The 14,216-nt window shown below is 49.3% G+C and overlaps 1 protein-coding gene across 1 annotated transcript; it reads right to left on the reverse strand.

Moving 5' to 3' along the window:
- Positions 1 to 1,253: 1,253 nt before the first annotated feature.
- On the reverse strand, positions 1,254 to 8,750 carry LOC123146312 (wall-associated receptor kinase 1). The gene is made up of 4 exons (XM_044565937.1): positions 8,349 to 8,750; positions 7,433 to 8,213; positions 7,164 to 7,328; positions 1,254 to 2,404 (listed from the first exon to the last, which is right to left on the reverse strand). Exons 1-4 carry the CDS (start codon positions 8,652 to 8,654, stop codon positions 1,419 to 1,421), a joined length of 2,238 nt encoding a protein of 745 aa, XP_044421872.1. The 5' UTR covers positions 8,655 to 8,750; the 3' UTR covers positions 1,254 to 1,418.
- Between the last annotated feature and the right edge of the window lie 5,466 nt (positions 8,751 to 14,216).

Here is a 14,216-nt window from a genome sequence, read left to right on the forward strand (position 1 = left end):
TGAGGTTGTAGTCGGCAGTGGAGTTGGTGTGCGCCACCGTCATTTTGGGTCATTGGTGATCACTCCGGCATGTGGCGGCGGCTTTGCTGTGGATTGCGATGGCTCTACCGGTCTTCACGAGGGTTCTTCTCTATAGATCCGGTGGTTGACTTCGACGGTGAGATGTAGATTATGGACGATGGCTTGACGCAGAGGAATGGTTGTGCAACGGTGGCGGTCGCATCGCATGTTGCTGGCTCAGTGGAAAAGTGGTGGTGACAACACATGTGTGATTTCGATGATGGTGCTACTTGAGCATCTAGTCTCGGGCTACGGGGCGAAAGCCTAGGTCTGACCCGAGTTGGTTATACCTGGCAATGGCGATGGTTTTATGTCGTTGCCTTGTTGAAGGCATTGCTCGGGGTATGTTGGGATTGATTCTTCAGGGTGAAAACCTAGATTCTGCCATGGGTGCTTGGATCTGGTGACGGCGACGCTTGAGTGTCGCTCCCTTCGTTAAGGCGTTACTGTTGAAGAATCTCGTCGTCTGCATGGTGTCATGATATGGTTGGTGCAGATATGGTCATTGTTATAGTTTGCCGATCGCGGATCGGGTCGCCGTGGGTTATTTTCTTTTTCGTCGCCTACACATAGTTTGGTCTTATATGACTTTGCTATTTGCCGGCGTTTTTATGTGTGTGTGTGCATTGGTGTTGGCTATGTACATTGTAGCTATAGAGGCCGGGTGTGTGTTCATTATGTTTGTATTCTTTTGGTACTTCAGTTTGAGCTAATAAAATCCACCCTTTGTCGAAAAAAATGAAGTATGCGAGCTTCACCTAGAGCAGCCCATCCGTGAAAAAAGTGGAGATTAATTTCAACATGCATAGTACGTTGATATTGGCCTTAGTCTGTGGACAAGTACGTGGCACTGGTATTGTCGTAATAGACCAATGCCGCCAATGTGGTTGTGCAAACTGAAGTCCGAAATGGCTATTGCTCCACGAGGAGCAATCAGGCAGAATTATGCAGCAGTGAAGGCTTGGGCAGCGTGGACACCAACCAGGAGCAACCAAAGGAGTAAGTGCAACCGAGAAGTGTTCCAGGAAGTCTACAGATTTGGTACTTTCACTGGAGACCATTTGTACCAGGATGCAGTCGAGGTACGGGGTGCATTCAGTTTATACTAAACAATGACCATTCTTCAGAAATACGACCAATTTAATTAACTAGCTCATACATTTGGTAATTTAAAACACGCAGTTACACAGAGATACATTTCAAATTTTCTTGGGACCATGGGAGACCTCCCTTGGTTCTACTTGAAGGATTTTGTTCACAATAGCAATAAGATAGACGATTGCCCCGTCCATAGTCACTTATTATTTTCGACCCCTTACATATACAGATGTTGTTCAAACTGGAACATACAATGCAAATTATGCCTTACGGGATCGATCCATTATGAGAAGACGCTCTGCTACGTCCGTCATCCATGGTCTTTGATCCACATCAAGGTTAAGACATTCCACCGCGATACATGCCAAACTATCAATAATCTCCAAATCTTCTGTTACCGCAATTTCCTTGTCAAATAATGGAGTTGCTTTCTTCTCTTTCTTGTAAGCTTCAAGGAAATTGTTTACTAAGCTACCGCCGTCGGAATGTGTGGCTTTCTTCCTACTAATAAGCTCCAAGATGACAACTCCAAAACTGTAGACATCCCTTTTTTCTGTTAGTAGCCCTGTTTGCAGATATACTGGATCCATATAACTCATGTCACCAATGATAGATCCAGTATGTTGTATGTCTCTCGCGATCAACCTTGATATGCCAAAATCCGAGATCTTTGGCACAAACTTATCATCCAAAAGTATATTCGCTGGTTTAACATCACCATGTAGGATCTTGGTACTGGTTTTTGAGTGCATATAAACCAGACCATCAGCTGATTCTGCGGCAATACTTAAACGCACATCCAAGTTCAGAGGCACCTTCCTGTTGTCGTGAAGAATGTCATCGAGGCTACCATTGCAGAGAAACTCATAGACTAGGATCGGGGCATCAACTTCTAGGCAACAACCCACAAGCCTAACGATGTTCTTGTGGATGATTTGAGATTGAATGATGACTTCATTTGCAAATTGTTCATTCTCTAGCACACTACCAGTAATAGGTTTCTTAACAGCGACTTGTTCATTATCAAGAAGGCCCTTGTAAACTTCACCGAAGCCACCTTTTCCAATAAAATTGCTACTCTTCAAAATTGGCTTGAGCTTCTCCTTTTTGAACAGTTTTATGAATTTTGCCTTCTCCAATGTACGCCCACCGTTCTTCTCATAAAACTCTCTCATTTTCCTTTTCTCTTTGCGAAGGAAAATAAGGAATGACAAGACTGCCACCAAAAAGACACCACTTGTTGCACCTACATGGACAATATACAAAATGATTTTGTGAGCACTATAATGGGGACATCCCCTTAAATATCCAATATACAAAATTTAGTATGGAGGTTGATGGATGACATCTTAATTAATGAGTCAGATATGTTCCATTGGAAGGTGACGTCTTCTGGCATGTTTTCTGATAAATCTAAGTATATGAATTTAATCCGGGTCGGTCTTTCGTTCAAAGCATATATGGAAAACTAAAGTATCACTGAAGATTAAAATTTTATGTAGTTTGTGCATAGAGGACTTATCCTCGCTAAGGACCATCTGACAAAGTGAAGGTGGCAAGGTAGTAAGCAATATTATTTACATCAGGAGGAAACCATACATCATTTGTTAACCACATGAAGTCAGGTAGACTTGGTCCAGCTTAATTAGCTACGTAATAGTGCGTTTGTTTCCAGCTACTAAGGACATCTCCAAAGGAAACTCTTAAAGCTTCGATATATGTTTAGATTGTAGTGTCCGGGCCTTATGCTAACTTTTGTCATTCAATGGAGACCCCCCTCGGTCCACGAAGTGGTCCAGACGTCCGTTTTCTGGCGAATCTAAGATAAACGTGGGGGAGTTATACCGATGTCTGGACATCCACTTGACCAACAATAAGTCACCATGTAGTACTCCTCTCTTTTCTCTCTCTCCACATGTATGGTTGCCTCTACCCACTCTCCTCTGAACCAGACAAATAAGGATTAATTTGTAAAAATGGTTGGATGAATCTCTCCCACAACATGTCCTCGGACCACGTTTAGACATAAAAACAGACATATACTAGAGCCATTTGCGGGCAGCTTTGAAGATGCGCTAAACAATTGCAATCATCAGATAATGAGATAGAAAGATGACATGCGTGTTGATTTGAGTTGCTCCTATAAAATAAACAAGGAAGAGCACATATGAGCATTTGCACCCCTTTGTTATTAAAAATAAATAGAAAGTGTACTCAACTTTTTTGCCTGAACAAACCATGAATTAGTGAGGAATCGAACTCAAACATGAGGGCACACACGATTAGGGTTTCTTAACTTCCCGCCAGTGCCATCATTGGTATGCCTCGTCTCTGGTGGCCTTAGGCCCATGGAGGAGTGGTGGGCCCTGGCCCTTGTCGAAGGAAGGGGTCATGCTTTGTTATTAAGTGTTTCTTCCAGGTTGATTAGGGTTTGTGTGCTTCTTGGAAAGACGTGGCGACGACGGCTGCATGTAGATGCAATAGTGTACACCGCGCCTAGCTGCTGTCTCGGTGGTTCGTCTAGCATCATCGCAAGGCGTGTAGAGGTGGCTCCGGTGGATGTCGTGGGATTCAGTCAGTGCTGGTCTTCAATGGGTCTCCGTGGATCCAATCTTCGTTTGTCTTTGTTCGTGTGTCTACAGGTTGGATCCTTTCGAGCTACGTTTCTCTTCATCAGCGGCGGTTGTTATTCTAATGCACTGGTCCTATGAGGCTCAACACGAGACTTCTGCACTATCTACTACAACAAGTTCTATCAAACTCCGTTGACGGAGGGGCAATGATCGCCGCACACATTCTTCGGCTCGATTGAGTGCTTGTAGTCATCGCTAGATGGTCCACACATCAGAAGTTTTTCCCGCAAAATAATCGTGAAGAAGTATAGCATGAATTAATTGATCTATACACGTCGATTTTGTAAGAGAGATTTGGTTTGCATTGCATAAAAAAGAATAAAAGGCTTAGACGCTTAGTAAATAATTATGGAGATGTGCCATCCTCAATAAGTACTTTATACTCACTCCGTTCCTTCATGTAAGGTGTATAATTTTCGGTACGGTGACCAAGGCACATAATTATACACAATTTAGGACAAACTTAGCCTTGCCTAAATCATTTATTAGTGGCAAGTAAATATCAATCTCCAGGAAATAAAGAAGAACGTATCAAGTTGGTTTTTTTGGCAGGAAAACACTCAGAATGGTTTCTCGTGCACTAGATTATAATATACAAGTATATAATGTTGCATAAAAATTTCACTTTTGTATGGACCGTGCATAGTTAATATGGAAATGGTCATGAAATTTTAAGGTAGCCAGACAAAATCTCATATTATACGAATGATGAAGAATTGTACTTTTACAATAACACTGGCAAAAACATAAACGAGTAACACATATTCTTTCCTTTATAAATTTCCGAAAAGATAATGGCACGAGATTTGGAAGTCCAGAATTTTTTCTGACAATTTTGTGCCTCGAACAAATTCACTACTATTCTACAAGGATCACACAAACACAATATTTCATAAATATTAGGGTAAAAGTCATAGTGACATAACTGAAATAGAGAAATAGACGATGTGATTTCACATAATTAGGGAAAGGGATTGAATAAAGAGCAATGTATTGAGCTATTTAGGTCTGAAATATATAACTAAAACATATATTAATTTCATTATTGCACCATTATATTAAGTATGATGGATGGGATGATTTGTGCCAAACTTTTCCTCAGATAGACTTAAAATTCTAATATTATGTTAGATTATAAGTTTAATTAGAATAATATAAGGCACTAAAAAAGGCTGCCCATGCATTTGTGCGGTCCACTCTACTAGTTAAGTAGATAACAAAACAATTATGTATGGAGTAAAAGAAAAGAAATTAAAAGCTAGACTTAGATCCTTTAGTAGTACATGCAGTATGAAACAACTTGGGGCACTCCAAATGTATTGGCTCTTAATGTGTCATCATAGGTGGTCAAAGATTTTATAGAAACAATCACCCCAATGAATTGTTTCTTAGGTGTTCTATCAAATTGATGTTTTATTTATTTCGCTTAAAGATCATGTTTGCATCTCAACATTGTGGCCTAACGTTGCTGGCAAGAGGAAATATCATATACTAGAACCATATATATGATAAATAGCACCTTCATCGTGCATAGTATCATGCTTATGAGTGCACCAACTAGTACGTACACTAGCTAGAGTAGCACCTACCTACAAGACACTACCAGAAAAATACATGTTGCCTAGTGGTTTTCTGTACGCCAACTGTTATTTATTCAGCTTATACACCTACTATAAGGTAATTACCAGCAAAAAGAACATGGGAATTGTAAGTCTCTCGGCATATCCCTGTACACGCTGAGCAAAGCTAATAATGCACTTGGCTTACATGGAGAACTCGTCTTATTAAGGGGAAAACACTCGGCTTGTAGGTTAGCCTTCACATTGTAGCTGCCACGTGACCATCCTCGACACATGTAAGGTCTCCGTGTCGGCGGGCTATATAAGCCAAATAACCACTAATGGAACACTTAGCTGATATTTTCGCGTCCCATATATGCCAAATAACCACTAATGGAACACTTAGCTTATATTTTCGCCTCCCTGCAAGCCGTGTATCTGAAAAGCAACACTCGGCTTATGTTTGGCCAATTTCGTGTCTGCCTACGCCGCACCTTTCGTCTCCCTGTTTTATAAAAGGGAAAAGTATATTTTTCGTCCCTTAACTTTACCGATGGTCTAGAAATGGTTCCTCAACTATAAACCAGGAAAACCTAGTCCCTCAATTCTTAAAATCAAGTAATTTTCGTCCCTCAAAAGGCTTCAGGTGGTTTTGTGCTGACATGGCATAGTTTAGTCCACTGAGCTCGCCACATCATCATCCACCCTATCTTCGTCTTCTTCCTCTATCTTCTCTCACTTGCCCAGGCCGGAGAAGAATCCGATGACACATGGTTACCATGTGCCTGGCCTCAGGGCGCTGCACGCGGGAGCTAGTGGTGACTGCGAGTGCCTGCTACCGGTTGTATACCGTGGTCATGGTGCGCATCACGAAGGGCACCATGCGCATGCCATCTCGGGCTCCTGCATTGCGGCAACAGTAGTCTGAGCACGGCTGCATGGCTCGCTGGACCTATTGTCGTTGCTGTCGGCACGGCCAGGTGGGAGCGGGAGCGACAGGACATCGCCAGGCTCGGAATCAGAGCGGGAGTGAGCTTGGGGCGGATGGGGCAGCAGCAGGAGCATCTTATCAGGCTCAGAACCAGCGTGGGAGTGAGCTAGGGGATCCCATGTAAACAACAGTCGTGAAGAATCAACAAATCAACAAGGCTCGAGATGAAACTTTAGCAAACATAGCCAGCTTTTTCTGTGCGTGCCTATGTTGTGTTTCCAGCCCACTGGTTCGTGTGTATGTGCGTGAGGGTTGGGCGTTTCTGGCCGGGGGCAAATCAATTTGCTTGGCTAGCTCCGCATAGGAGGATCGATCAAGTTGCGTATGGCTGTATCATCAGCAGCGAAGGAAGAGGTGGACGAGCACGAAGGTGAGGCCAAGGCTGCCGGAGGCAGCGGAGCAGACGTGCGGTGAGGTGCTTCCCTGCACACACACACACACACACACACAGAAGACGAAGATGAGGCGGACGACGATGTGGCGACGTCAGTTATCAAAACCATGTCATGTCAGTACTAAACCACCTGAAGCCGTTTGAGGGACGAAAAATACCTGGTTTCAACAATTGAGGGACTAGGTTTTTCTGCTTTGTAGTTGAGGAATCATTTCTAGAGACTATCTGTAAAGTTGAGGGTAGAAAAGTATACTTTTCCCTTTATAAAACATATAACTCCATTCTATTTCTTCTTTAATTATTATGCCACTTCGACATTTTTGCCTATAAAACCGTGCTAACCACCAGCATTGAGAGTGCCATAAAGAAGGTAGTACATGGTTATAATTAATCAATGTGGTGCATGCGCTGGCTTAAAATTTTCTTACCCAAAATCGTCCGTGCTGCTTGGGGGAAAATATGTGTGCAGGTTCCTTTTACGCCATCGCCTTTCATTCCGGATTTACATGGACATGCATATCCTCCCAACGTGTTTTTGCAGATCCCGTCACTGGAGCAAGGATATAAATCGCGAAGCTTACACTCATCAATGTCTGAAAAAACGGAACATAAAGTTATGAAATTAAGGAGTTCCTATATAAGCAGTATGGTGTAAAAGAGATAGTCTGGATTTGTAAATTAAAAACTTTAATTTGACCTTGGCATCCATTGGCGATGTAAGGGTTCCCATCGTAATGGTCCCAACACTTGCAGACATAGCCCAGGCCACTAGTCGCGTTTGAACATGAGCTGTTGCCACTGACACAAGCATAGTCCGGAGGCGGATGCTGGCCTTTCTCTGGACATGAACCATTCCTGATGGAGAAATCGATTACCAAGGGGACGCCCCTTGGGAATTTCTTGGGTATCTCCTCGTAACCGTACATGTCCGGCGTGGTGAAGTTGTACCATGTGCTCTCCACCACCATGGCGTAGGAGCATGGATTGGTCACAAACAAGGTGTTTGGTTCATCGAAACTGATCCACAATGCAAACCTGGTGAGTGCAACCGCTTCCGGCAAGGCAGCCCTACAGCAGCCCCGCCCCGAGCACGACCCGTTGGTCGCGAACTTGAGGAACTGCGGCATGCGCATGAGGTATGAAAGGCAGGAAATAGTGAGTTCATTCGATGAATATCCATGTGCCGACAACGCATCTGACGCCGACGCCGACCACAAGTAGCTATTCATCTTAGGCTGGACTCTCCAGCCTACGCCGATGAGAACATTGCGCGTCACCGACACGAGAAACGGGCTCATCTTTTCTCCCAACCGCATCCGTAGAGATTTGCTTAAGGAGTCGGTATGGTTTGCGCTGCAGCGAGATGAGACCGCGGCGTATGCGCGCGCCTCACCCTTTGCAACTGATATATCGATGAGCTCCAAGGCCGTATCTTCCCGTGTTCTATTCCAAACACGATTACGCCGACACAACCCTTTCTGCATTAATTTACGGCCCAATACCAGAACACAACATTAATTACCTTCTCAAAAGGAAGAAACGTCAATTAATTAGTTACTCTTACCACGCATTCCAGTAAGTACTTACTACTTGGCGTGCCAAACATACCATACCTGCGCCCTGAAGTAAATCTCATTAATCCGCTGGAATACTCCGTCGTAGGCAAGGTAGGCACGATGGGGATTGAAGGAGTCGTTGCAGGTGACCTGGAAGCCCTCGCGGAAGCAACCAGGTTTCATGCCGAATGGGTAAGGAATGCTTATGTTGCCGCACTTGTCAGGAAGTGTGATCGGCTGCTGCTCATCATGCTCAGCAGCAACAGCCTCCAGGATCAAGTGAGATGCTGTTGAAAGGAGGACGAGGAGGAGGAGTAGGATTGTGGTCAGGGGCTGGGAATGGAATTCAGAGGGCATGGTCATGGTGTGTGTTTTTGGGCTCCCTTGGAAGCTAACTTAGGTCTATGATATGGATCCAAAGCTTATTATGCTCTGTTGTGGTTTACTGAGTCGTCTACACTTATATATTAGTGTCAACGGAGCTACTGTATTCCCATCGTCATTCTTTGGTAGTACCAAAGTTTTAGATAGCCGATTATAGCTCTGCTATAGTTTTTTGACCATGGTGCCACTAAATGCCTAGCTATAAGATTTACGTACAGGTGTCCAATAAAATTATAAAATAGCCCACTATAGCCTTACTATATCTATTTTGGAAGACCGCCGCTATTTACCATAACCTGTTATTTAAAACAATCAATAGTACTAGTACCAATCCTCATATTCTCTCTCTTTTCACTATAAGATGCTTGTTTGTTTGAAATGGTAGTTCCACAAGCTACAAAAGAATGCACTTATAACAAAAGAAAAGAAAGAAAGGTGACACCTTTCCTAAAAGAACTGGAAAGGCCGGAACACGTACCATTGCAAGGTAATTGCCACCTTTAATAAAAGTACTCCGACTCTCTACTTTAGTAATGCATCTTCGTACGATTTGATTATGTCGGCCACCATCTGATCGAGGAACACACACGATCGCTTGAGGGGAATTATTGTTTATCTGCTAGCTTGCTCCACACATTTCTGCTAAGTGCTAACTAGTCAAGCGGTGATGATTGGAACGTGACTCGCCCTAGTAAGATAACAAAGGATGCACAACCTTCGCTTTGTTTTCTATAAGAAGTGGGCCATGTTCATAATAGAGGCATCTTCGCCCTTTTCGATTTTGTAGTTACCATGTGATGATGACGATAGCCGCATAGGGTAGCTAGGAGCTGAGCATGATGATGTTGGCTTGTTGTAGCTGAACCGGGAAAGAATTCAGACGATGAACTCACACACACATCAGAGAGAGAGTTTTGCGCTGCGTGCAACTTATGCAGCTTTTCTGGTTTTCTCCTTTTATTAACAGCTTAATAGACTAACAGATTGATCCTAATCTTGCGACATGACCAAGCTATGCGGACGTGCCATCCCACATCCCTTGACCACGCACAAGGCTCCGCCGTTACAGCCGTTGCTCGTGCCATCCCACGAGCTAGATGTAGCAACGTGCAAGCCTACCTAGCTACTACTCTGACCAGGACATGAACACGCTCACGCTACATGGTCAGGTTTATTTGCAGAAAGCAAAAACTACGTGACAAGAGGTGCGACAGGATTACAAGTTTTCCAACAAATCACCACCTAATCCTGTTGCCTAAGATCCCTTCACTTCGACGACACCAAGCCACTGACGCAGCAAGCTGAATCTGACGCGCCCTAGTGCCTTGGTGAGCGGATCAGCAAGTTGTCTTTCAGTCCCAACATGCTCGACCTACACCTTCCATCCTCGATGCATTCACGAATGAAATGTAAACGTATGTCAATGTGCTTACTCCGATCGTGATGCACCGGGTTCTTGCACAGCGCGATCGCTGACTTGTTGTCGATGAACAGCTTCACCGTCATGGGGTCACTCCCGGCCAGCTCGCCGTAGAGACGGCTCAGCCAGATGCCCTGGCACGCCGTCGTCGCTGCCGCCATGTACTCTGCTTCACAAGAGGAGAGGGCGACGAATTTCTGCTTCTGCGATGTCCATGTGATCGGGCTGCCATTTAGGAAGAACACCACCCCAGTTGTACTCTTGCGATAGTTGACGTCGCCGGCGAGGTCACTGTCGCTGTACCCCATCAGCTCGGCTTCCTCCATGGTCCTTCTGTAGCAGCATCCATAGCCAGAGATCCCTCGGACGTAGCGGAGGATCTGCTTCACCGCCGCCCAGTGCGGCGCGCCCGACGCCTCCATGTGTCGGCCGACGATGCCGACGGCGTGTGTGATGTCCGGCCTAGTGTTGCAGAGGTAGCGTAGGCTCCCAACAACACTCCGGTACTTGGTGACGTCGATGCCGCCGCCGGTGTCGCCCTTGATCAGCTGCAGCCGGTGCTCCATGGGCGTGTGGCTCGGTTGCAGTCTTTCATACCTGCCTGCTCCAGCACCTTCTCTGCATAGGTGCTTTGACACAACGTGATCACGCCCTCACGCTGTTTAACTTCGATCCCCAAGTAATAACTCAGGAGACCAAGGTCCCTCATGTCGAACAGCTGGTGCACCTGCTCCTTGAAGTTCTCGATCTCCTTCTCATCAGTGCCGGTGATCACCAGATCGTCGACGTACACGCCGACAAGCAAGACGCCCGTTTCAGTTGTCCTTCGGTACACGGCGTGCTCCAGGGGGCTTCGTTCGACTTGGCGTTCCAGGCGCGCGGAGCCTGGCGCAGCCCGTAGAGCGCCTTGCGCAACCTGAGCACCTTGTTCTCCTTGTCGGAGTCGATGAAGCCGGGGGGCTGGTGCACGTACACTTCTTCGACCAGCTCGCCATTAAAAAACGCGGACTTGACGTCCATGTGGTGGACTTGCCATCCGGAGTGCGCGGCGAGCGCGAGCAGGACGCGCACGGTCTCCATGCGCGCCACTGGAGCGAAGACCTCGTCGAAGTCCACCCCCTGCCGCTGCACATATCCTTTCGCGACAAGCCTCGCCTTATGCTTCACAACGTTGCCAGCTGGATCCTTTTTGACCTTAAACACCCACTTGAGGCCAATGGCGACGTGACCAGGCGGGAGCGCGGCGAGCTCCCAGGTGCCATTGCTCCTTATCGCGTCCAGTTCATCCTCCATCGCGCGCCTCCAGCTGGGATCCCCTCTTGCCTCCTCAACGCCGCCTGGTTCCTCCGCGGCTAGCAAGCAGAGGTGGTTCACCTCCACCTGCTCCTCCTCCCAGGCATCGTCGAGCTCTTGCTCGATACTGGCCATGCGCCTGTACCGCAGCGCAGCGCCGGTCGCCGCGTCATGCCGTCCTGTGTCATGCGACGGTGGCGTCGCCCAGTTGTGGGCGCGCGGGGCCGGCATGTCCGGCGTTGCCTGCGGTGAGCTGTCCAGGCCCAGCCCTTCGGGCGTGCCGGGCTGCGGTGTTGCACCCAGATCATGGTGCCAGCCGGTCGGCAGGTCACGGTACACCACCTCAAATGTGGCGCATGGCGTAGGCGTCGCGTCAGCGCCGCTGCTCCAGTCCCATCTCCGGTGCTCCTCGAACACCACGTCGCGCGTGACGCGCAGCTGCTTCGTCGCCGGGTCGTACACCCGGTAGGCCTTGGCGCCGTCCTCATAGCCGACGAAGACCATGGGCGTCGAGCGATCGGCCAACTTGTCGATTGCGGGGCCGAGGCGCTTCACATGTGCTACGCATCCAAATACACGAAGATGATGTACCTTGGGCTTCCGGTTGTGCCACGCCTCGTACGGAGTTCGTCCATCCAGGCTACATGTGGGCGCGCTGTTCAGCAGATAGACCGCGGTGCGCACGGCCTCGCCCCAGAAGATCGCCGGCACGCCCATGCTCTTCAGAAGACAGCGCGCCATTTCCAGCACCGTCTGATTGCGGCGCTCGACGACGCCATTTTGCTGTGGTGTGTAAGGGGCAGTGGTGCAGTGTTTGATGCCGTGCTCGTCGCAGTACTCCCGGAACGCGGCAGAGTTGAACTCGCCACCGCGATCGGAGCGAAACGCCAGGAGCTTCCTGCCCGGCGTCGCCTCCGCGAGCGCCTTGACCCGCTTGAAGCGCTTGAACGCCTCATCCTTGGACTTGATCACCTCGATCCACATGAAACGGCTATGATCATCAACCATTAACAAGAAGTACCTGTTGCCGCCCGCCGTGGCTGGCTTGATCGGCCCGCACAGGTCGCTGTGGACCAGTTCGAGACCACGCTCGGCGCGATAGTTGGACGCCTGCGGGAACGGGACACGGTGCTGCTTCCCAAGAGCGCACCCGTCGCAGAATTCTTCGACGTGCTCGATCGACGGCATGCCCTCCGCCATGCCCTTCTCAGTGAGAGCGCGGAGAGAGCGGAAGTTCAGGTGACCGTAGCGTCCATGCCACAGCCAGGCCTCGTCCTGCATGACGGACAGGAGGCACACGGGCGCCGCCATCTTCAGCCTGATGGTGTACAACCTGTTTTTGGAGCGTGCCACCCGCGCGAGCAGCGCACGGTCGCGGTCGAACAGCTCCAGCACGCCGCCCTCGACCACCGTCTTGCAGCCGAGCTCGTCCAACTGGCCGAGGCTTATGATGTTGCTGCGCAGCCTCGGGATCAGGTACACGTCCGTGAGCGCGCGGTGACCCTTCTGGCGGCACTCGAAGACGATCGTGCCGCGCCCGCAGATGCTGACGAGCGATCCGTCCCCGAACTTGACCGTGCCCTTGATCGATTCGTCGAGCGTGGCGAACAACTCCTTGTCGCCGGTCATGTGGTTGCTCGCGCCGGTGTCGAAGTACCACACCCCGGCACCCGTGTCCACCGGCATGACGCGCTCCTCGTTGAGGTTCACCACCTCAGTCGCGCCCGGACTGTTGCCGCGGCTGCCGCTCGATGCCAACGCCACGCCTGTTGGGGCGTCATCGCGCCTACCGTTCTCCTCCGGCGCCGCGTCATGCACGACCTCGTCGCACACCTAAGCCAGCAGGATTGCCGGCTGGTCGTCTTCTCCTTGGGCGAGGTGGGCCTCCTCGCCGCCTTCACGCCGCTCCTGGCGCGGCTTGTGACACTCGCGGGCGAAGTGCCCCCACACGCCGCAGTTGTGGCACTTGCCATTGCGCTTCGGCGCCTTGTCTCGCCCGCTGTTGTTGCGCCCACCGCCACGGCCACGGCCACCGTTCCCACCGGAGGAGCTGCCGCCCTGCTCCTTGTCCTTCAGACGGGCGTACAACTCCTCTTCAGTGAGAAGTAGACGGCCACCCGAGCCGCCATCGTTGTTGTCCTCCTCCAGGCGATCCTCGACGACGCGCAGCCGGCCGGTGAGCTCATCCACCGACATGGTTGTGACGTCGAGCATGGTCTCGATGGCGATGGCCACCTGAGAGTACTTGGCAGGAACAACACGCAGGAACTTGCGAACGACTTTTACCTCTTCAAGTGTGTCCCTGAGCGAGCGGAGAGAACCGGCGAGCCCTGAGACGCGCATGGAGAACTTGTCCACCATCTCGCCATCCCGGAACGAGATGGCCTCAAACTCCTTGCGGAGCTTCTGCGCGTTCGCCTCGCGGACGCGCTCAACGCGGACGCGCTGAATCTTGATGGTGTCCCACGCCATCTTCGACGTCTCCTTGGTGGCGAGCGACGCGTGCATCTCCTCCGGCGTGGAGCACAGTATCGCCGCCAACGCACTGCGATCCTCGCGGACCGGGGCATCCCCCGTCGCGACCGCGTCCCATAGCATCTTCGCCTGCAGGTTCACCATCATCACACTAGTACAAAACAGGGCTTTCGTCACAGGGCAATATTCACATTAGTCCCGGTTCAGTCACTAACCGGGACTAATGTGACCATTGGTCCCGATTCGTGCGGCTAAGGCATTAGTCCCGGTTCACCTGGGCCCTTTAGTCCCGGTTGGTGCCACGAACCGGGACTAAAGGTAAGTCCTTTAGTCCCGGTTGGTGCCACCAACCG

This window comes from Triticum aestivum, chromosome 6D (assembly GCF_018294505.1).
Source record: "Triticum aestivum cultivar Chinese Spring chromosome 6D, IWGSC CS RefSeq v2.1, whole genome shotgun sequence".
In the NCBI taxonomy this organism is placed as follows: Eukaryota; Viridiplantae; Streptophyta; class Magnoliopsida; order Poales; family Poaceae; genus Triticum; species Triticum aestivum.